The sequence below is a fragment of the Callospermophilus lateralis genome, chromosome 3 (assembly GCF_048772815.1).
Source record: "Callospermophilus lateralis isolate mCalLat2 chromosome 3, mCalLat2.hap1, whole genome shotgun sequence".
Classification (NCBI taxonomy): domain Eukaryota; kingdom Metazoa; phylum Chordata; class Mammalia; order Rodentia; family Sciuridae; genus Callospermophilus; species Callospermophilus lateralis.
The window spans coordinates 79,867,812-79,891,824 of NC_135307.1; the positions used below are offsets into that span (position 1 = coordinate 79,867,812).

The 24,013-nt window shown below is 35.0% G+C and overlaps 2 protein-coding genes across 2 annotated transcripts; both read left to right on the forward strand.

The window, feature by feature from the left end:
* Nucleotides 1-229: 229 nt before the first annotated feature.
* On the forward strand, nt 230-1,171 carry LOC143394721 (olfactory receptor 4F15-like). The gene has a single exon (XM_076849373.2). The coding sequence runs from the start codon at nt 230-232 to the stop codon at nt 1,169-1,171; it is 942 nt and encodes a 313-aa protein (XP_076705488.2).
* A 13,423-nt stretch (nt 1,172-14,594) lies between these two features.
* LOC143393941 (olfactory receptor 4F21-like) lies at nt 14,595-15,530 on the forward strand. The gene has a single exon (XM_076848434.2). It carries the CDS (start codon nt 14,595-14,597, stop codon nt 15,528-15,530), a length of 936 nt encoding a protein of 311 aa, XP_076704549.2.
* Nucleotides 15,531-24,013: the final 8,483 nt, after the last annotated feature.

Here is a 24,013-nt window from a genome sequence, read left to right on the forward strand (position 1 = left end):
CCTACCTTGGAACTTGACATAGTTCCTGAGATATAGTAGATGATGAGAAGTATTAGTCCAGTGGATGAAAGATGGCACAAGTTTTCAAAACACACTGTAGATATGTGAAACGAATTTTTTTTAATTAAGACTTTTGAAGCAATTAAATCTGCTGTTTTCAATATTTATGAAAAATTGTTTTTAATAATTATTTTGTTTTGTGTCTTTTAGGTAATACCAGACAAATTCAATGTATGAAACAAATTATACTGCCGTATGTGAATTTGTGTTTCTAGGACTTTCTACATATGGACCGATTCAGCATTTCTTCCTCGCCTTCTCTACAGTGTTGTACCTCATCATTGTGCTGGGAAACATCCTCGTTGTGATTACAGTGACCTTAGATGCTCATTTACATTCCCCCATGTACCTCCTTTTAGGAAACCTCTCATTTATTGATTTATGTCTTTCTACCTTAACGGTTCCCAAGATGATTTCTGACCTCTACTCTGGACACAATACCATATCATTCCAGGGGTGTGTCATCCAGATTTTTGTCCTTCATGTCCTTGGTGGATCTGAGATGGTGCTCCTGGTAGCTATGGCCTTGGACAGATATGTGGCCATCTGCAAGCCCCTCCACTACCTGACCATCATGAGCCCACGGATGTGCCATTTGCTTCTGTCTGGTGCTTGGATTATTGGTATCATTCATTCATTGTCCCAGTTAGCCTTTGTTGTCCATTTGCCTTTCTGTGGTCCTAATGAGATAGATAGCTTTTACTGTGATTTTCCTCAATTTATCAAACTGGCCTGCTCAGACACCTACAGCATGGAGTTCATGGTGACTGCCAACAGTGGGTTCATTTCCATAGGCACCTTCTTCTTGCTGATTATCTCCTATATCCTCATCCTGTTCACTGTATGGAAACGCCCTTCAGGTGGTTTGTCCAAGGCTCTCTCCACCCTTTCAGCTCACATCTCTGTGGTGGTTTTGTTTTTTGGACCATGCATCTTTGTTTATATGTGGCCATTTCCCACAGTGTCAGTGGATAAATTTCTTGCCATTCTGGACTTTCTGATCACCCCCATCCTGAATCCTGCCATTTACACAATGAGGAACAAAGACATGAAGCTGGCAATGAGGAAACTGATTAGTCCGCTCCTGGGTCTGCCGAAAATCTCCAAATAACTTATAAGTGCTCAAGCGGAAACTTCTATAGGCTCTACTGTAAACATAAGTGTTCAAAGGCTGCTATCTTGAGACAATTTATTTTCCTTTACTCAGCAGTTAAAGTACTTTGAATAGTTTATTTCAAGTGAATAAGCAATAATAATATCATATTTAATGGTTGTCTATGAGCAATTTTACATAGCTTAAGAATTTAAAATACATTTTGGTGTGGATGATATTTTTATTATTCCATAGAAAATCAATTTTTTACATAAATTATAATTCACAGTTTATATTTGCAAAGCTACTAGTTTAAGTTAACATTTTCCTCTCTCATTTGGTTGAATAATAGTCTCATCTAAAAATAGTAGCTATTTCTCATCATATTATTTTTTAGCAAACAAGTTAGGTTCACATTCTATATTGACCATTTTATTATTCCTTATTTTCCTTCCCTTATTCTTTTACTTATACTAACAAATGCACTGTTACTTAAATAATTTTTGAAATTAATTTAAATTCCTTAATAAAACAGATATTGTTTAATATTTACATATGCAAAAAGAAAAAAACAATAAAGTCAGTAAAGTTGACAAAGAAACAGTCAGTAGGGCCTTGAGTGTCATTTTAGTGTCTGATCACTAAGAAGACAACGTTAATTGTCTTCTCCCATCCATGCCCTTTAAACGTGTGCTGGCATAAAAAGCTATGAATTTAGAAGTAACACTCAACCAATGAGCAAATGCTATTTGGGGATTGAAAAACCACTACAGTCAGGGGTCCCTGATATAATCTTGTTTAACAAGGATCCAGTACAGGAATGAATACCACTTCAGATGTTGTTACCATGAAGTCTGTGCTTTTAGACTCCTAGGCCTGGAAACTGACCAGTACACAGAATAACACAGTCCCTTTTGTTAAGCTTTTGTTGTTGACATTGTATTCTTATATTGAGATAGAATTTGCTCCCCTATAACTTCATATTATATACCTCATTTTATAATCTGAAATTGTACATGATAAAATATCTTCCATAGTGCCTCCTCTTTTCATATTTGAAAATGATCCTGCTAAGGTTAAATATTCATCTGAATCTTTTAGGCAAAATGCCCAATTTTGAAATGTTCTTCATAAGACTTTTTTATTATGAGACAACATGGAATAACAGCTTAATATCAAACATCCAATAAATTCTTCAGAAACTATTTCATAATATTATTATTTTTTTTCAGAAGTTACAAGAAGAGTACCTATAAATTAGAGCATTTTCTCACTCATGTATCCTTGAAATCAGACAGCCTACATTTAAATTGATTAAGTGGAAGCTTATAAGCAGGACAGTTTGAAAACATGCTAGACTATACTATAATTTGTTGAGATTATTCAATATATTCTCCAAGAGTGTCCCAGGAATTTCATCAGGATAGTTATAAATATCTTCAAGAAGCACTCCAGCTGGCATAGTGGCACATGCCTATAATCCCAGCGGCTCAAGAGGCTGAGACCAGAGGATTGTGAGTTCAAAGCCAGCCTCAGCAACTGCAAGGTGCTAAGCAATTCAGTGAGACCCTGTCTCTAAATAAAATACAAAACAGGGAAAGGGAGGTGGCTCAGTTGTTAAGTGACTCTGAGTTCAATATCCATTACCAAAAAAAAAAAAAAAAAAAGAAAGAAAGAGAGGAAAAAACAAGCAGCACACTAATGGCTGTCACAATCATCAGAAATTTAGCTATGGCACTTGGTTTTTTCTAGTGTTAAAGGATTAATAAAAATTCTGGAATAGCAAACAGATAAAAACACTTTACCATCAAATTCAAGGTGGTAATATTTGCTTTAATATTTAGTGTTATGGGTTAATTTTGTCCCTCAGAAATTCATATGTTGTAGACCCAACTCCAGTATCTCTGAAGGGAACTCCTCTGGGAGATAAGATCTTTTAATGGGTGGTTAAGTTAAAATGGCCTGAAAGAACATTACTGGTGTTCTTAAAAGAAGAGAAAGAAGTATCAGAGATGCTCATGCATGGAGAAAAGACCAGGTGAGGAAACAGCAGGAAGGCAGCCATCTGCAAGTCAGGGAGAGAGACCTCAGGAGAAAGGAACCTGCCAATGTCTTGATCTTGAAGTTCCAACCTCTAGAACAGCGATAAGGTAAGCATCTGTTGTTCTGTCACCACTCTATAGTACTGTGTCATATCAGACTTAGTAAATTAGCACTTGTAGCAACGTGGTCCATTTTGTGCTGATACAAAGACTGAGGGACTGTAATTTATCTCCCACAGTCTAGGGGCTGGGAAGTACAGGATCAGGGAGCCAGCTTCTTAAGTCGGGTAAGAGTGTGTGCACAGGGCTAGTCAAATATTGAAAGGAATAACTTTGATGAATGCCCTAATCACCTCTTAAAGGTGCTACTGATGGGAACGGAAAATGGTGCCAGCCACTGTGGAAAAGAGATTGACAGGAAGAACATGGTTGTATTTTTGTTGTTATTGTTTTAGACTTTTTTTTTTTTTTTTTTTTAGTGCCAGGGATTGAACCCAGCAGGGCTTAACCATAGAGCCACATCCTCATCCCATTTTATATTTTATTTAGAGACAGGGTTTTCCTAAATTGCTTTTAGGGTCTCACTAAGTTGCTGAGACTGGCTTTGAACTCGAGATTCACCTGCTTCAGCCTCACAATCTGCTGTGATTACAGGTTTACCTCAGTGTGCCTGGCTGTTTTATACTCTCTAGTGGAGAGATTTTCTACCTCATTGGTTAAATCTATTCCTAAATATCTTATTTTATTATTTGTATCTGGTATACATGGGCTAATTGTCTTGATTTCTTTTTCAAATAGTTGCTGATCATATATAGACATGCTACTGATTTTTCTATCTTGATTTGATATCCTGCAATTTTACTGAATTTGTTTATTAGTTCTAATCCTTTTGGTTGGAGTCTGTAGGGGTTTCTGCATATTCAACTGGCTCACCTACAGAAAAACAGAGTATTTTTACTTCTTTCTTTTCAACTTTGGTGTTTTTATTTCTTTCTCTTGTCTAATTTCACTGGTTAAGACTTCCAGTACTATGTAGAATACAAGTAGTGAAAGTGGGCAACCCTGTCTTATTCCAGTCTCACAAGAAAACTTTGCAGTTTCTCTGTTCAGTATGTTAGCTGTGTTTGCTTTTGTGGTATCCAATAGGTTTTGGATTATTATGTTTCCATTTTTATCCATCTTGAGAAAAAATTTTCATTGCTTTTTAAATTTTATCCTTGATGCACTCATTATTTAGGAGCATATTTTTAAATTTCCACTTTTTTTCTGTTGTAATCCTATTATAGATTTCTAGTTTCATGCCATTGTTATCAGGAAAATGCTTGATAAAATACTAGTCTTAAATTTGTTGAGAATTGTTTTGGAGCCCAATATATAGTCAGTTCTAGAATTCTGCCTGTGTTTGGGAAGAATTGTGTGTTCTGTTGCTCTTGGATGGAATGTTCTATGTCTGTTGGATACATACAATTTGTCTAAAGTATTAATTTTCTGTATGGATATACTATAGTAAGTGGAATATTAAAGCTATTTATTTCTTTTTTTCAATTCTGTTAGTATTTGCATTATACATTTAGGTGTTCCAATGTTGGGTACCTAAATATTTTATAGAATTGGCCACACTCATATTATATGATGACCTTTTTTTCTCCTGTAACCATTTATTGCCTGAAGTCTATTTGGTCTCCTACATCTTTTTACATCTCTATTTTTAGCTTACAGGTGTCCTTAATGATAAAGCTGATCACTTTCAAGTGTAAAATTATTGGATATTGTATTTTTATCCATTCATTCTCAGCATATTTTCTGATTAGAAAATTTAACCTACATGTTTACATTTATTTCTGATGATGAAGAACTTATTATTGCCATTTTTAAAATTGTTTTATAATTGATTTTGTGTGTGTGTGTTTCCTGGTTTAGTTTACATCTTATTGATTGTTTTTGTGGTAATACACTTTGATTCATTTATCTTAATCTTTTCTGTATTCAACTATATTTTAGTGTGATTAGCATCAGACTTCTCTCTCTTTGCTTGCAAGATTTCTGCAGAGAATCCTTTTACAGTATTTTTAAAGCCGCCTTGTATATGTTGCTTTTATCCTGCTACTTTCAAAATTCTTTATCTTTTCACAATGTAATTTTAACATTTCTTTTGGACATTTTTGGATTTTGCTTATTTGAATTCCTATATGCATGTGATCTGAATGTCCATATTTCTCCAAATTGGGGGAATTTTCAATCGTTATTTGTTTAAATAGACAATCCATCCTTTTATCTCTTTCCACCTGGATTTTCAATTATGTGCATGTCCTGTATGGTTATGGTATCTCCTAAGTTCAATAGTTTTTTTTTCACTCTTTTTATCCTTTTTTTTCCTCCAACTATATCTTCAAATTCACCTATCCTTTTTTTCAAATTCACCTATCCTTTCTTTGGCTTTATTGACTTTGCCATTAAAACTTGCTATTAAATTTTCAGTGAAGCTATTATTTCCTTCAACCGTAGAAATTCTAGTGTCTTTTTTTAATGGTTTCTTACTTTTTTGAATTTCATTTTGTGCAATTTTTTCCCAAATATTTAGTTATCAATATATGTCATCTTTTCATTCAATTAAACTCTGTTTTTGTTTTTGTTTTTTGATATCAGGGATTGAACCTTGAGGCACTTAACATGTAGCCACATCCCCAGCCCCACCCCAACTTTTTAATTTTTCTTTTATTTTTGAGAGAAGCTCTCGCTAAGTTGCTTAAGGCCTCGCCAAGTTGCTGAGGCTGGTGTTGAAATTGAGATCCTCCTGCCTCAGCCTCCCAAGTTGCTGGGATTATAAGCATGTGCCACTGAGCCCAACTTCGATTAAATTCTTAAGAGAATCATTCTAAGTTTTTAGTCAGACAGTTCACAAATTTCCTCTTCTTTGGAGTCTGTTATTAGAACTTTATTATTTTTCTTTGAAAGAGTGATGTTTTTCTGAGTCTTTGGGATCCTGTATCCTTGTGTTGATAAAGCACATACCTTCACTTTAGTATGTGAACAGTGTCACCAGTTGTTCCAGCCCAAGGGTTCTAGACAGGGCACTGCTAGTGTCCTTGAAGAATAAGGAGTTTGCTGTTTGGGGACTAGCCTACTGCGTGTGCTCTGAGCTTGGGTGGGACCACTGCTGGCATTACATTCAGGTGTAGCTGCTGGTTGGTTCTGTTGCCCTCTTGGGGTAGGTTTTTGGCTTGGCATCAAGGTCAGGGCAGGTCATGGGGTTGGTCTTTTGTTTTCTCTTGTCCTGGTGGTGCCCCAGGCAGCAGTAGTAGTGGGTACTACTACTAGCTAGAATCCATGTTCAGGCAGGGCCTGATTTTGTAGGCAAGATTTTGTAGGCATTAAACAACATGAGTAACTATTTTCAACTGACCTATGTTTAAAACAAAACTATACTTGGGCATTATCTCCAGAATGTATGTAGATTTGCAAGAATACCCAAAACATTTACCAAAATAGACACTATTGTAACCTTAGTGAAGGAGTGAACCCATACGGTGTACATTCCTAGAGCATATTGAATTACTTTGAAAGCCATAGCATAGTTATGCTAAATACATAGATTTGGGGATATATACTCCATCTAGAAAATAAAAACTCCAATGGTTAAGGAAGAAATCATAAAATAAATAATAAAATATTGCCCACTTGGAGTAAAAATTATGAAAAAAATCCTGGAACATAAGATATATAACAAGGGTTGCAGGAAACAAGGTTCATTTATGCAAAAGTCTATTGTTTAGATATCCAGATACATCTAATGTCTTATTGTATTCTCATTAAATTATACTAATTTTATACTATTTCTTTAATATCAAAACACATTAGAAAATATACTTCCATTATCTCTCCATCACTTAGAGAAATGCCAAAATGTGGTTTTCTGAACTCTACCAAAAGAAGAACTGAAAACAATGAGACTCAAATGCTCCTCTGGTCATAGAAGGTGAGCAAGTGGGCACCTGAGTCCTTTGCACAATGACAACATGATAATGCTGAGCTGACCACATTGCCACCTACATAACTTCAGCCAGGACTGTACCTCCCACCTTGGTTCAATTGCATGACACGATAGATACAGAACAAATGGAAGAGCTTTATATCCTCCTCTAAACAAACAAAAAATAAATAAATAAAAACATACTTTGAGCATCATGTTGTTATTTTTAATAACATCTTTTATTGTCATTTATTAGACTGACTTGAATATAGCTTTACTAAAGGTATCACTTAAGAATATCATTTCATCTGAAGATCATTCAGAGAAAGTAGGTGGCTGAGGGATCCCCCAGAGAATGAGAGGGAGAGACTTTCCAATCTTGGCTCTCATTAAAACACATACAGCTCTAGGTTTTCCACCTAGAGCCCCTTCACACAGAGTGCCACAAAGAGAAGGACACATTCTTACTGAAATTCTCAGGGCAGAAAACAAACTGGGCTTCATTTCAGACATAAGGAAGAATCTAAAGTAACATCATCAGTCAAGAAGGGCCTGTTTCCAGAGGTGATTTCTGTAGGTAAGTACATCACAAATTATCTGATTTGGGACCTTCTTCTTTTCATCCCATCCATTAATTTAAGAATATTTTTCTGTAGCATCCTTGTGTAACTACTAGAATTCTTAATGGTATATCTAGTTGGTGTTTTACCAAAAATAATATAGGTTTTCTCTTCTAATGAATCACTGAGACTTCTGGACTCCACAGAGCAGTTTTACACACTAACAAAAAGTAATGCCCTAGCCAGACATGGTGACGTGCGTCTGCAATCCCAGCAGCTCCTAAGACTGAGACAGGAGGAACAAGAATTCAAAGCCAGCCTCAGCAAAAGCAAGGCGCTAAGCAACTCAGTGAGACTCTGTCTCTAAATAAAATACGATATAGAGCTGGGTATGTGGCTTAGTGGTCAAGAGCCCCTGAGTTCAATTCCAAATATCAGGAAAAAAATGCAACATCCTATAAAGTTGCAAATTCACAGACCCTGCTTTGGAGAAAAATGGTTCTCATAGGTTATTTGACTTACCCTGACATTTTACAATTTTTTAAAGATTTTTCCTGATCTACCATCTGATCAAAATAACAAATACAGAAAAACTCAGTTATTGATATTAATAGAGTGAAGTGCACTCCAATCCAATGACAAAAAGGACATTGAAATCACTAATAATAGACTGAACTTCTATCCAAGCATTTTTGGTCATTTACATTTTTTTGTCTGGATTCTCTATGTAGGATAAAGTGTCTTGTTCTAGAAACCTTGTCTTTTTGTCTTTTTTTTCCTCAACAAAATTTCTTCCAGAAGCCATCTCTAGAATGGAGTTATACTGAAGAATTTGGAGTTGGACAGACCTCATTTTTTATTATAGGTCTTGCACTTTCTATTTGTATGACTAGGAAAATCAATTATTCACAGCTGCCAAATGAAAATAAGCATTGTGATTATTAAAATATGTCTGCAAAGTGTCTCCCTCAAACATAATATGTGCTAGCTAGTGAAACCATGTTGTAGTTTATTAACTAAAAAAAAAGTAAGGAAAAAATAGGGGCATGGGATAAAAAAAATACAATGGAAGAAAGAAAAGAAGAAATTGTAAAAAAAAAAAAAAGAAGGAGGGAAAGGAGAGAATGAGGAAAGGGATAAACAAAAAATTAAAGAATGAATAATTTGTAAACAGCCTGTACAGGTAAGTAAAATTCCCACACTTTTTCAAGATCTGCTTCCAAAATTATCCTTCCCCCTTATTTTTGCTCCCCAGAGCATATTTTCCCTCTGTCTCATTTTTTACTTTGTGACTGTTTTTCATGAGTTCTAGTCATGCCAACATCATCAAAGTTTTATTCTCATAGCTGAAATTACAGTATGATATGAACATAAAATTTTCTTCCTAATGATATTCTCTTTGTTAGAATACCATGTGAAGGACCTTGAATCTTCCAACCCCTTACTTTCTGAAGATGAGGATCATGAAGTCAAAGCTAATGTCCATGTCTTGATCCCACTATGCCTGATGACACATGAGAACATGCTATCTATACTGATGCTGGAGGACTTCATCAATGTTTATAGTCTGAAAAATTCTAGCTGTCTTTCCACATGATCATCAAAGCTATCATATTAGACAGGACTTCTTTACTAATTAGCAGAGGCCAGATCATTTTCTGCTGTTTGTCTTGTGTCAACTCCTTTTATACTTGAAACATATGAAGTAGTGACCCTTTAGTATCTGCCTTTGTAGAACAAACTGTGGCACCAGGCATTTCAGTAACTCACCCTAGAACACACAGCTAATAGAGGATCCAGGGAGGCAAGCAATTTGGCCTGTATAGTGCATATGTGAGCCATTTAATCAGTCTCCTGTTCTTGAATGGGGAGTATATTTCCAATTAGTTCATATTTGCAGAAAGACAAAGTACAGCAAAAGAATGCTACAAATACATTTTGTCTGTTGACTACTACTTTTCAAAAGAACTGAAAGAGAGCACTGGTGTTACAGCAGAAAGAACTTTCCTGTCTGACTCTCATCACCTCTGGAGTGAGTGCACACTTCGCATTCCCCTCAACTGGGACTCAGAACTCTGTCCCCAGTTCTTAGCAACCACAGGTGTGGTCATTCTGCTCAGGCAATAATTAAAAACTGAAATTAAGCTTCTCAATTTGGAGTGAATCTAGAAAAAACTTTTTAACTGTGAGTTTAAAAAATTAATTCTTATGTATTTTATTAAATTTTTATCATTCACCTTTACTTTTAAGACAAGTAATCAACCAGAACTACTTTGATATAGATGTATGGTAAGAGACAATTTTATGATTCCAATGTAGATCTACATGTTTAGCAATTTAATGCTATGATTTTTTAATTAATTTTTTAGTTTCCCCAGTAATTAGAATCTCTTCTTTATCATATTTGAAATTCCCTAATATATTTCTAATTCTTACTGTGTTTGTTTGATTTTTCTCATCAGTTTTAATCAAATTAATCATTCTTAAATTATTTTAAGTTAATTATATTTTTCAATACATTTAACAGAAAAAAAAATGGTTTCAACTCCCCTAATTCCCATTGGGTTTCCTTTTCAAAACTTTCCTGTGTTCTGAAAGAGACATTTGCATCTTCTGGTAGCAACTCAGCCATTGGACAGTTAATGAGCACTGCAGTTGTTGCATACACTATAAGGGAGAATTTTTATTTCATAAATTTGATTTTTTTTACCTATTAGCATGGCTGAATCACATAATCACATTTTATTTAAATTTTTGAATGCACCAGAAAAGTTTATATTTTTTCAGAAGAATATATATTGCACGTTTATTTCATTTATAAATGACATCTCCAACCATATTTTTAAATAATATTTGGAATATTGATTTAAATCTTTGTATTAGATTTAATATTTTGTATTTAATTGATTTTAGTTTTTGAGGCAGGTAATTTTGTGAGTTGTGAATGATTATTATTTGGCTATCTTCTCAGAGGGTATTGTTTTATTCAATCTTGTTTTCTAGTCATAACACACTATTGAGCCACAGTGCTGTAGGCTTCCTTGCTTCACTTAATGTCACATGTACAAGTAGATGCTGATACTGGTTTAAAACTTGTATAACAAGAATACTGTTACAATATTTCCTAATCTTGTCTAGTTTTTAAATTATATGTCAATAATCATTACTTAAATTTATTCAGGAACTATTTGATAAATTTTTGTGTTAAAATGTCTATGGGAGGGTTGGTATGTGTGCTAGCCTACCATGCCCAAGACCTTGAGTTTGATCCCCATCACAAAAAAAAAAAATTATTTAAGGATATATCCTTTGGGGCAGAGGTACACATTTTGTTTAAAGATATATCCTCTGAAATTAAATTGTGCCAATATCCTTTCAGTCTTCTGTGATGTGCTCTGGGAATATTCTTGTGATAGGCACACCAAGCTCTTAGTAAGAAAGCCCTGTGGTGGTATTTGAAGTTAGATAAAAAGATCTAAAAACAGTGTAGAATGGGCAGAACTTGTGGATGAATGAAAGGAGTGGCCTTTTCAATTTCAAGATGGGAAAATATGTAGACTGACATATTGACAATCTGAATGAAGAAAAGACAACTGTATTTAGAAATTTTTGAAAGCAAAACTTGTTCACCCAAAGAAGGAACATGAAGGACAGACAAGAGCACTGTAAGTGTCTATATTGGGTATCTTGGAGAATGATGAAAATGTTCATTACAGCATTGGGTTAGATTATAAGATTGTGTGTTCAAATTTGACAGGTTAACTTGAAGGCCAAGGTGGGGCTTGTCTATGTGTATACCATATAAAATTTTGGACATTTTACTCTGGATTTCAAGGATAAAGCTACACATATAGAATTTGATATGTAGGTATTATTTTAAATGAGATAACCTGATATCTAATAAAACAAATAGAAAATATCTGAGTCACATTCAAAATTAAGGGAGAGGAGAGGAAAAACATTACTATGTGTTAGTGAAAAGTATAGTGAATTCAGAAATGAAGTAGAAAATTTGAGGGGAGCTGTCATAGAAATAGATTATATTCAGCTACAATTAACAGAAAATCTGAATTACAGTGGATCAAGCTATAAACTAGTTTTTTCACATTACTAGAAGCAATCTAAAACAGGTTATTGCTCTTTGGTTAAGCAGTTCAACATGCCCTTTGAGTGCTAAGTTCTTTCGAAGTTTTCACTGTTGTTTATAGCATATGAACATCATAGTTGCTGCAACTTTAGAAATAACAATAACTTTAAATGAATGAAGTGATGGACCAAACTGATCTCTTCACCACATGAAAGCTTTTTCCTTCATTCAAGAAAGTCCTCCAGGAAAGGTCTTGGTTTATATCACATTGAGCATTTCTAATCTCCTGCACAGCTGAGGAAATGCAACCACAATCAAGACAGCATACAAAATCATATGTCCTGACCTACCTCTGCTCTCTTCAAAAATTGAGAACAAATGGAATTTAAGTTAATAAGAGGAGAGAGGGAAATATCTTCAGAAAACCAAGAAGTTAAAGGCTAAAGGAGCTAGAGAAACAAGGCATGCAGGACAGCATTGAATCCTGAAGGGAGATAAAGGAAATGGTGACTGAAAATTAATTATTGTATAAAATATCCAGAGTCACAGTTTCAGTTTACACACAATGAATCTGTGGAAACTGGGTGGTTTGACTAATTTAATACACAAAATTTAAGATTGCTTAAAAAAAAGGCTTTATAGAGCAAGAGGTAATTAGAAGGGACACATGATTAAGAGATTTTATTATTGAAAATGAAAGTTTTCCATGTTGCTAGTTAAAAGGACACAAAAAGTTGAAATTTAACTGGAAGATTTTGGGGAAAGTTGCAAAATGTATCCTTAATAGCACAGCATCCATGGCCAGGAGCATTAGTGTGGTGTCCTACACCTCTGGGCACTATTCTTGGCCCTGATGCATTGTACCTCCAAGACTCAGTTTCTATATTGATATTGTGAGTCCCATTCAACAGTGTCTATATGTGTAATTTTGTATGCTTTAAAGCAGATGGTGTGCTTAGTACTAAGCTCTGCATGGAGGGGACACATAATAAATATTATACATTAACATTATTATTATTTAAATAAAAGAGTTTTTTCCTACTTATTTACAGGTATTCAGTTTCCCAGGCATAAGTTACTGAATGCTGATGTCAAGGCATGGATTATGATGATAATGTGTCATGAAATAAATGCGAAAATCTCAGCTGAAACACCTGGGCTTCATAGTAAATTGCACCATCAAAAACAGAACATGCACACATGTAAGACACAAAGTACGAAACTAGCAGAAAAAAAACACAGAGGAAACTCTCAGGACATTGGAATAAGCAGTGAGTTTTGTGGGTATGACATCCAAAGCACAGGAATCAAAAGCAAATATAGACAAAAAGAATTACAACAAAGTAAAATATACCTGTACAGCAAAGGGGAAAAAAATGAAGAAACAACCTACTGAGTAGGAGAAAATATTTGCCAATTGTTCATTTGACAAAGAATAAATATTTATACTTTTAAGGAACTCAAAAACTTACCACTAACCCCCCCCCAAGTATTCCAATTTTAAAATAGGCAAATGATATGAATAGACATTTTCAAAGGAAGAAATACAAATGCCCAACAAACAATGAAGAAATGTTAAATGTCATTAGCCATCAGAAAAACACAAATCAAAACTACAATGAGACATTTCACTCCAATTAGAATAGTTATTACCACAAATATAAATAAAATAACAAATTCAGGACATGGAGGAGAGGCCAGTAGGTGAAGAAAAAGGAATCTCATAGGTTGTTGGTGGGGTGGGAATGTAAATTCACATAGCAATTCTGGAAAATGGTATGAAATTTCCTCAAAAAAACTAAAAATAGAACTACCATATGATCCAGCTATATTCTGGGTATATATCTAAAGGCAATGAAATAAACAAACCAACAAAATACTTTCATGTCCATGTTTATTGCTATACTATTTACAATAACTCAGAAATGTAATTAACCAACGTGCCCTTTGAGAGATGAAGGATAAAGAATATGTTGTGGATATACATAATGGAATATTATTTGGACATAAAAAAATAAAATCTTGTCATTTCCATCAAAATGGATAAAATTAGAGAACATTATATTAAATGAAATAAGCCAGAAACAGAAAGAAAAGTACATATTCTTCCTCATAAGTGGAAAAAATGTTTTAAGTTGATCTAAATGTTACTACTAGAGGTTAGGAAAGAGTTAAGAGTGAAGGTAGATAAAAGGAGAGTGGTTTACACAAATTACTCATATATTGAAATATCACAATGTGCACTAATAATTTGTACAATTAATATAGGTATATCAAAATTAATATGTTAAGTTATAAAGAAGCAGAACATGAGTGAAATGTGTTAAGCACATTTAGACTAAGAATCTCTGTTTCACTAGTGAAATGTGAAATTCAGCATAGGAAAATTTGCAAGTTAGTACAAAAGCATTAAAGTGTGAATATATTTTGTCACCTTACACTATTTAGGCTAGGACAACACCTAGAAAATAGTTCAAAGAAAATATCTAGATTTCATTGAGAGGCTTTTAAAAAAAAGTCTGCTCCGAGCATAAAATACAAAGAATCATTTTCATTAATCAATTAATAATTTTGTCTCATTTGAGTAATTACTCTGGTCATCACTTAATTGCTTCTATTTATTTATTTGGGGGGGCAATTATATGTTTTCTTACTCTAGGTTTTGCAACTCACGAAAAAAAAAAATAGCAGCATAAATGGGGAATACCTGTTAGAACCACTGATTCTGGCTCTTTATGTTCTATCCACAGGTGGTTTAAAATCAGCTCTTATGATCAAAGCAATGGATGGACTGAATGGCTCTGTGGTTTCTGAGTTTGTGCTGCTGGGACTCTCAGGTTCTTGGGAAACTAGAGTTATTCTTACATTGACATTCTCCTTGCTCTACTTAGGGATCATCCTGGGAAATTTCTTTATTGTCTTCTTGGTGGTTGCTGATTCTCACTTGCATTCTCCTATGTACTTCCTGCTGGCCAACCTGTCCTTCAATGATGTGTGGGTTTCCTCCACTACAGTTCCTAAGATGATCTTCGATCTTTTAAGTGAACACAAAATAATTTCCTTCCAAGGTTGTATGATACAGATCTGTTTCATTCACATGATGGGAGGAGTGGAGATGGTGCTGCTCATAGCCATGGCATTTGACAGGTATGCAGCCATCTGTAAGCCTCTCCACTACTTGAACATTATGAGCCCTAAAAGATGTATTTTACTTGTAGTCATTGGCTGGGTAACAGGAGTGGTCCATGCTATGTCTCAGTTTTCTTTTGTTATGAACTTGCCTTTTTGTGGTCCTAATACAATAGACAGCTTTTACTGTGACTTCCCCAGGGTCATACAGCTCGCGTGCTCCGATGCAGACAAGTTTGAGTTTGTCGTTGCTGCCAACAGTGGATTCATGAGCATGGGCACCTTCTTCCTGCTCCTCCTTTCCTATGTCTTCATTTTGGTCACTGTCTGGAAACGTTCCTCTGGGGACTTGTCCAAGGCTCTTGTCACATTATCAGCTCACATCACTGTGGTGGTTCTGTTTTTCACTCCATGTATGTTTCTCTATGTGTGGCCTTTCCCCACGTCATCAATTGACAAGTACCTGTTCATTGCTGACTTTGCTATCACGCCTGCCTTGAATCCTGTCATCTACACACTAAGAAACAAAGATATAAAGATATCAATTCAAAGACTAAACAAACAAGGTCATTACAACAGATTTTGCTGACCACGTCTATTTTTAGAGCTCTAAAACTGTGCATCCATATGCCTGTTGGATACTCCCACCTGAACATCTGACATTTAATTTGGCCAATTGAACATGGCATCTACCTCGCTGAATATATGTCTACTCCTCCACAGAAATTTTACTCATTGCTTTTACTACCATGGGAAATGTGAATCCACTGTGATATGGTGTTCTTTGGGACAGATGCAATGTATACAAGCCAGGTTGTATGGTTTATCTTGTGATTATTTGACCACAAGAAAGGATAAAATGATGTTCCTTTTATCTCCCTGAAAGTTCACAAGTAAAATTGCTATGTTGAATAAGGACTCATCAATCAAATGTTTATGTATTTAGAATTAGTAGCTTTACTTAATTATTTAGGTTAGATTCCCTCAGAAAAATACCAAAGATGAACTGGAACTAGTTTTTGTAAAAATCAGGGGGGAAATGATTCCAAGAAAGGGGCAACAATTATGCTCATAAACGTAACTGGAATGCAAGTTCCTTAGCCCTCTAGGGAACTATGCAAACTCTGTGATTTAAAATTGTCTCAATTAAAGGACACAGCATCTGAAATATTGTTTCACTATTAAAGGATGCCTTAATTTTTTCACATTTCCAATCTGTGTTACAGATAATATTCTGTGCATTTTAAGAAGCCAGTACAAGCTGTCAGGTAGACTTTCTGGTGCTTACATTAAAGAACCATCAACAATTTTAAAAAAACTTCATATTATTGATTTGTTACTTAAAGAAGTACCAGTTAAAGTTTTTCATTTTAACTTGGTAATACTAACTAATATGTAGCATAAAAAATTATGTCTCCTAAAAAAATACTTCTCTAATTCTCCACTTTGTACATGTATCACAAAACTAGCAACTGTGGGAGGCCGTTCACCCATGGGCAAGGTTTAGCCAGTCAATGGACTTCATATGATTTCAGCTACCATAAATGGTCATTATCTACCATCAAAATAAGTCATCTGACTTCTTCTGTGACAGGAATTGGCATCTTAGTTCCAGTTTTAAAATTATAACTATAGACCAAAATATAGTTTGATTCTTTTTTATTCACACATACAAATATAAGATAGCCAACAGATCATTTTTAAATTTTGAAAAACCTCCAATTCTAGACATCATAATGAATGCCCTTTGCATGTTTGCTTCTGAATGTGAGAAAAGACATATCAGATGATCTAGAAGCTTATAAAATTTGGGGAAACTCCATGCCAAGGGACCCAACATGAATAACTCATCTAGGCAACATGTTCACCCACAACAGAGAACTCTAGAATGTCCCACCCCAGAGGCTACTCTTTGCAGTACATATACTACACACTAGTGACAATGCTCTCAATGAACATGGCCAAGCAGGAACTGTTGTTTCCTTCACTGGGTCGCAAACATATTTTAGACCCTGGTTAGAAATTACAGTCAGCATCATCCATGGAGAATAATCTGATCACATATATTGATTTTACTGTACATTTTACATGTTATAATAATATCTTAATGTCTCCCTTAATTTTCTTTCTCTCTCACAATTAAACCAAATCTCAGATGAGTTTGATATCATATTTTCAAATGTACCTACTGGGAGACTCTGGAAGTTCTAAAAAGTTTCCAGAATCATTGAAGTTTTCTGCTAAAATAATTAATGGGCTTCTGGACCTCAAAAGTGAAAAAAAAAATATCCTGCACCAAATGAGAGGCTTGCTTCTACACAATCCCAGAGATATCTTGATTATAAAATTCTGCTCAGTCTGTTCTCAAATCTTGACCCACAGTTCCAGCCAAGGGATGAAGATGACCCTGGGAAGAGACACATAATAACTAAAAGATATTTCTAAAAAATGTATGGTTAATAACATCATATTTCCAAAGTGTTTTGTCAAGAATCTGAAAGAAACACAAGGAGGGGAGTCTCTCAAATGCATGAAAATCAGTTATTGGCCCTGAAAAGGAAAAAAGTCACTAGAACAGAGTCAGGATGGCACCTTAGCTGTAGGAGTCATAGCCCCTTAGATGGGCACCTCAGTCATGCTGCCTCTCAGCTCTGTTACTTCCAACAAGCTCCCCTTGCAGAGATGCAATTTATCCACAATGACATCCCATTCTATGGGGTCATTGTGTATATAAGGTCACACAATATGAGTGGAAGCTCCTGAAAATACATTCAGGTTACATGGTTTCACCTTTTAAGCTTTGCATATTTATACTTTGTCCTTAAGGAGAATTCTTCTTTGAAGAATTGGATAATAAAAAAATAATACTAACATAAAAATTTAACTTTTCTATCTTCAGCACCTCTTCTTAATAGAAGAATCGCTATAGAACTTTTCCCCTGGATACTAATATGAAATAAATTTTGTAGCACCATTAATACTCAGCCAATTGTAAATCAATAGAAAGTATGAGTGACACCTCTCAGAGGGGTGAGAGTGAGAAAGCAGGCCTGGGATGTGGGATTACCCACAGTGCCTAGGGTCTCTGTCACCTGATATGTCCAGTTGGGAATAGGCTGTGTTCCATGAACATGCTTATTAAATTCCTTTTTCTACTCTTAAAAAAATATTCTATAAAAAACCATTCTTCAATATGTAAAATTATCTAATTCTGCTCTCATGCTGTAAACTTTGCTGACCCCCCCCCCCAGTTGTTTCTGACAGAAGGATTCTAGTTTGGTGTTATGGTGAACCCAAATCAATTAAGAAAAAAGTCATTTAAAGAACTCGGTGCTCTTAAACAGATGAATGGATAAAGAAAAATGTGGTATATATATATATACACAACAGAGTACACACAATCATTAAGAAGAATGGCTTTATGACATTTGCAAGTAAATGCATGGATCTGGAGACTATCATGCTAAGTGAAATAAGCCAGTCCCCAAAAGCCAAGGTCAAATGTTTTCACTGATATGTGGAAGCTAAGCCACAGTAAGTGGGGAGAGGGGAAGAATAGAAGTTCAGAGGATTAAACAAAGTGGAATGAAAGGAAAAGCTGGGGGATAGTAAAGCAGACCAGAGACCCCACCCACCTACCCACAAGACCCTTGCCATAATTAAGCTTCTCCTCTCATCAAAAAGATTTTTACAAAGAGTATCAGCAGGCAGAATGACTGCAGAAGGAATTGTGATTTGAAGCTTCCTCTGTTTTATAAATGCCAGGTTTGCACACAAAAGGTGTGTTGAAGTTAAAAGTCTATAAGCTTGTTGTACAAAAGATACTATCGTTTTTTCTTGGTAAAGACTTATAAGACCCCTGTCTGGCCTTAATAGGCACTTTCTGAGAACTCAAAGAAAGAAAACAATTAGTTTTATGTAAACCTCCAAATTCCTCCTCCCACTAGGTATAGAGTTCAAAGAATTTCTAGACTCTTGGTCCAGAGGAGAATTTCAGGCACAAACCACACGCTGGACCTGGCTGCATCCTATAAACCTGCTTCATGTTAATTCCATAAGTGTCCAGCCTCTTCTGTCCTACATCAATAGGAAAAGGAAAGAATGGAATGAATCAAAAATAATTTTCTTATGTATTTAATATCCCATAGTGACTTCCACCATTGTGTACATCCATAAGAATGGGGTCCTAATTAGAACGAAATATATTTCATCCTTATATAATTATATAAAAATAAATTTATACTACCTTGTGTAACTAAAAAGAACCAATCAAGTTAAAAAAATTCATGTTCATTGTTCATTGAAGCAATATTCATAACAGCTATAATATAGAATGAACCTAAGTATCCATCAATGGGTGAATAGGTAAAGAAAATGTGCTATGCATATAATATGGAATACTTTGCATCTTTAGAAGAAGGCATTATGTTTTGAATCTAAGTCCCCCAAAGTGTTTTGTGTTAAGAGCTTGGTCCTCAATGCAACAAGGTTCAGAGGTGCGGCTAGAGGGAAATAATGAGATCATGAGAGCTTGGACCTCATCAGTGGATTACTCCATCAATAGCTGAATGGACTACTAGGATGTTGTGGAAACTGTAAGCAGGAGGTGTACGGTGGAAGGAAGTGGGTCTCTAGGAGCATGACCGTTGGGACTCTATCTTCTCCCCAGCCCCTTTTTCCTTCTCTCTTAGCTTACTGGTTCCCAAGAACTGAGCAGCTTTCCTCTGCCACACCCTTCTGCCTTGATGCTCTTCCTCACCTCATACCTAAAGCAATGGAGGCAACCAACCATGGACTGAAACTTGTGAAACAGGGAGTCAAAATAAGTTTTTCTCCTCTAAGATGTATATGTTAGACATTTTGGTCACAGTGACAAACAGCTGACTATAACACAGTAGGATATAATGGCTTTTATTACAATATGGATGAAAGTGAAGGGCATTAGGATAAATGAAATAATCTAAACTCAGATTTAAAAATATTGTATGATCTTACTCATGTGCTAAAACTAAAAAAAATGAATAAATAGAAACAATAATAGAGGAGAACTACAGTAAATGGTCAGAGTTACAGAAGAACTAGGGAAATGTAGGTCAAAGTTCTAAAGGAAACATTGGATAGCATGAGTAAATCAGGATGTGTACTAAAGTAAATAATGTTATTGCATGTAGGAAATTTGAAAAGATTGAGGTGCTCTGATCATAAAGACCCATAAACATACCAAGTGTCTATGTAAAGTGATAGATATGCTTATTTCCTTGACTATAAAACATTGTACTATGTATATGTGCATCAAAACATCAAGTTATGTATCTCAAGTATGTACATACCATAAAAATTAATTTTTTTAAAAAAAGGCACAATTTAGAGAACAAATATCAGATCCTTGATTGAGTCAAGACTGTGGTACTTGGTTCACTAAAGTTACCACAAGAGCGTTTGGACTGTAATAAGACTGTGGCAACATCTGGATGGTGTTATGGTTTCAAAATGTAAATGTGTAACTGCAGAGCTGCAGGTTTAAAAAGCTTTAATTTTATTAGACAAATTATTTCATAATTAAAATTTTAAAAGTGTAATAACAAATCACAAAGTATTCATAGAATGAAAGGACTTACTTTACTCAACACATCAGTAAGGTTTTATTGCTTTTTCAAGATTCACAGAAATCATATATGCCCTCCAGCTCCTCAAAACCAACAGCCCTCCCCAGATTCTACCTCTCATAGGTCTGCTACTTCATAGCTGTGTCGCATGGACCAGGCACATAGTCTCTTTTACATTGCTTTCTTATCTGTAAATGGATCTAAGTGATCATAATTAAAGTAGGTAGTGCCAGAAAAGTGTCTGAAGCTCCCCGAGTAAACAAGTCTTGGAACTTTAAGTTCTGTGACTGAGATGATTATGGACTCTCTACCTATGTCATAATAATGGACATTAGAGCAAACAAGTTATGTAACTTCTTGGAGACATAAAAATGAAAGAGGTAAAGAAAAACTATAATGGAGACTAAGAGACTTGTAGAGAGGTAGGTGGGGACAAAGGACAGAAGGGATATGAGGAAAAAAGCAAATAACGACACTATTATTATACTCACACCTTATTAATTAAAAATAAAACATCAGTTAGGCATAGTGGCACACGCCTGTAGTCCTAGCAGCTGGAGAGGCTAAGTCAGGGCACATGTTGAAAGACAGCCTAGGCAATTTGGTGAGGCTCTTAAGCAACTTAGGGAGACCAAGGGGGCTGGGGATAGCTCCATGGTTAAGCATTGAGTTCAAACCCCAGTATCCAAAAAAAAAAAAAAAATCAAACAAGAAAAATAAAAAGATATTTTAAAAAATCTCCTAAGATATATATCTGTATAGTAGTCCCACTTGAGCCACATTGAATAAGATCTCAGACCCACAGTGATGTCTGAAAGTACAGATTGAACCAAACCCCACACATACTGTTTTTCCTATACACACATACTACTGCTATAGTTGGAACCTGAGTATACCACAAAGATCCACAAAGTTCAATTACAAACTTTCTCCATCCCAGTGCTGTTATATGGTAGTGGAACATTTCAGAAGTGAGTCCTCAACATTGTGTTCATAACTCAAGGGCCCACTTGGACTTGTGCTTCCTGTGAGTCAGAGGAGGATTTGGGTCTTATCATTCTCAGTGCTTCCTTCAGTAGAAGTCTGAAGTTCACGGTTTGATTGTAAAATCATACTCCAAGCAGTTCTCTCAATGATGAAAAGAAAAATGGAAGGTTACCCTCTACTGTATTACAATATTAAAAACAACATATCAATCCAGTATAATTTAATAAGGTTCATACAATTCATTAGAGATATTTCTACCCAATATTAAAGGTGCCCTTCATTTCTCCTGTTCCACTTGTATCCATTCTTGGATGCATAATTACCAAGCTTGGATGGCACCCTTCTATTAGTATTTATATACACATAGTGAGGAGTGCACATACAGTAGTCCCCCTTATAATGATTCCCCCTCTGTGGTTTCAGTTACCCAATGTCATCTAGGTTCAATCATGTGATACCAGAGACACACAACAATAGAAGAGTGTCACATCCTCCTGCACACACTGGAGAAACAAATTCTAAACATCATTTTGCTGTTTGAACCAACTTTTAACTTTCTTTGACTACAGTAACTCAAATCTAGCACAGATAGTTTCATATTCCTTGAGGATTAAGTGGAGAGAAAGTAAGTGGCCAAGGATCCCCAAGAGAAAGAGACGGAGAGTCTTTACAATCATGTTGCTACTTAAAACACAGTTGAGAAGTTTCTCCCCTCAGAGTTCCCTCCAGAGTGCTGCAATGAGGAGGACACATTCTCACTGAAATTCTCACTGCAGACAACAAACTGGACTTCACATGAGACTTAAGGTAGAATCCAAAGAAAGTTCATTAGCAAGAAGGACCTGATTTCAGAGGTGATTCCTGTACATAAGAACATCACAAACTTCTGATGTTGGCTCTTTCAATTTTCAACCCATCCTTTAATTTAATAATCTTTTATGTTGCCTTTTTTCAAGATACTAATGGATTTTAGCACCCTTGGTGTGTTATTTACCTGGAGTTGTGGAAAGTGTTGCAGAATTTGTGTTCCAAGGAATCTCTGATCTGTGCAATCTACAGGACAGTTTCACACACCAAAGTAAGGACTGTCCTTCTACAATCTTACAGATTCCCATCCTCAGCTTGGAAACAATGGTTTTCACAGGTTGCTGAAATTACTCAGTTATTTTCCAAATCGTTTCAAATATTGCTTTCTGTACCATTTGATGAAAGTGGCAAATTTAGGCAATCTCACATTTCTAGGGTGAAGTTCACTCCAATCTGAAAATAAACTGTGCATTGAAATAATGTTAATGCACAATGATCTTTTTCTGTCATTATTGCTCGTATCAATTTGTTTATCTCAATTCTCTACCTAGAACAAAGCCTCTTATTTTAGAAATTTTATCTTTTGTCTTAGTCCCCTCAAAATCAGAAATACTAACAAGAATAATATCACAAACATTTTGTTATGTATTTATTTTCTTTCAAAATAATTCCATGAAAGGATTGCTGAGTCAGAGCTGATAGTGTTCATGTCTGATCCCCATCACCCTCTGGAGTGAGCACACACTTCACGTTCCCCCAGCAGGGACTCAAACTCTTCTTCCCCATCCACAGCAACCACAGGTGTGGTCATTCTGCTCAGAAAATGATTGAAAACTGGAATCCAGTTTCTGAATTTGGAGTGAATTTAGAAAATACTTCTTAAGCACAGGTTTAAAAAATTAATTTACATCTATTACATTCAAATTCTATCATTTTACCTTTACTGTTAAGACTTCTACTCAACTGGAACTATTTTGATACCAGATGTATGTAAGATACAATTTGATGATTCCAATGTTGACCTACATGTTTAAGAACAATTGAATGTTATGATTTTTTAAATTAATTCCTCTTGTTCCCATATAATTCTAGTGCCTTCCTTAATGTATTTTAAATTTCCTAATATATATCTAAATATAATTACTTTTTCCATTTTTCTCTTCTATTTTAACTCAAATTAATCATTGTTTAGTTATTAAAGGTTTATGATATTTTCTGTTATCTTCTATAGAAATCATTCCCTTGTTTTCCCCAACTCCCGTTAGGTTTTCTTTCAACCTTTCTGATTTTAGAAGTGGAATTTTCCTATCTTTGCTAAATCTGAAAAGATGAACTAGATATGAAATGAACACTACAGTTCTGCATACATATTTCTAAGAGAGTTCTTACTTTCATAATTTTGAGTTTTGTTTTTTTATTTATTTTTTTGTCTATAAGCATGATTGAACCTCCCATTTTGTCCCAGATTTCAAAAGTTTCAGAAAAATTTATATTTTTGACTGAATGTATACAGTGCACATCTACTTCCTTTATAAGTGCCATCTCTTTAATATATTTTAAAATAATATTTCATATATTTTGGAGATCATATTATATTTAATATTTTACATTCAAACAACTTGGTTTTGAGGAATATAATTATATGAATTTTGTATGATTATTGTTTTGTTAA

What these genes read in the sequence shown, in the direction of transcription:
- LOC143394721 (XM_076849373.2), top strand. Translation starts at nt 230, where the DNA reads ATGTATGAAACAAATTATACTGCCGTATGTGAATTTGTGTTTCTAGGA.
- LOC143393941 (XM_076848434.2), top strand. Translation starts at nt 14,595, where the DNA reads ATGGATGGACTGAATGGCTCTGTGGTTTCTGAGTTTGTGCTGCTGGGA.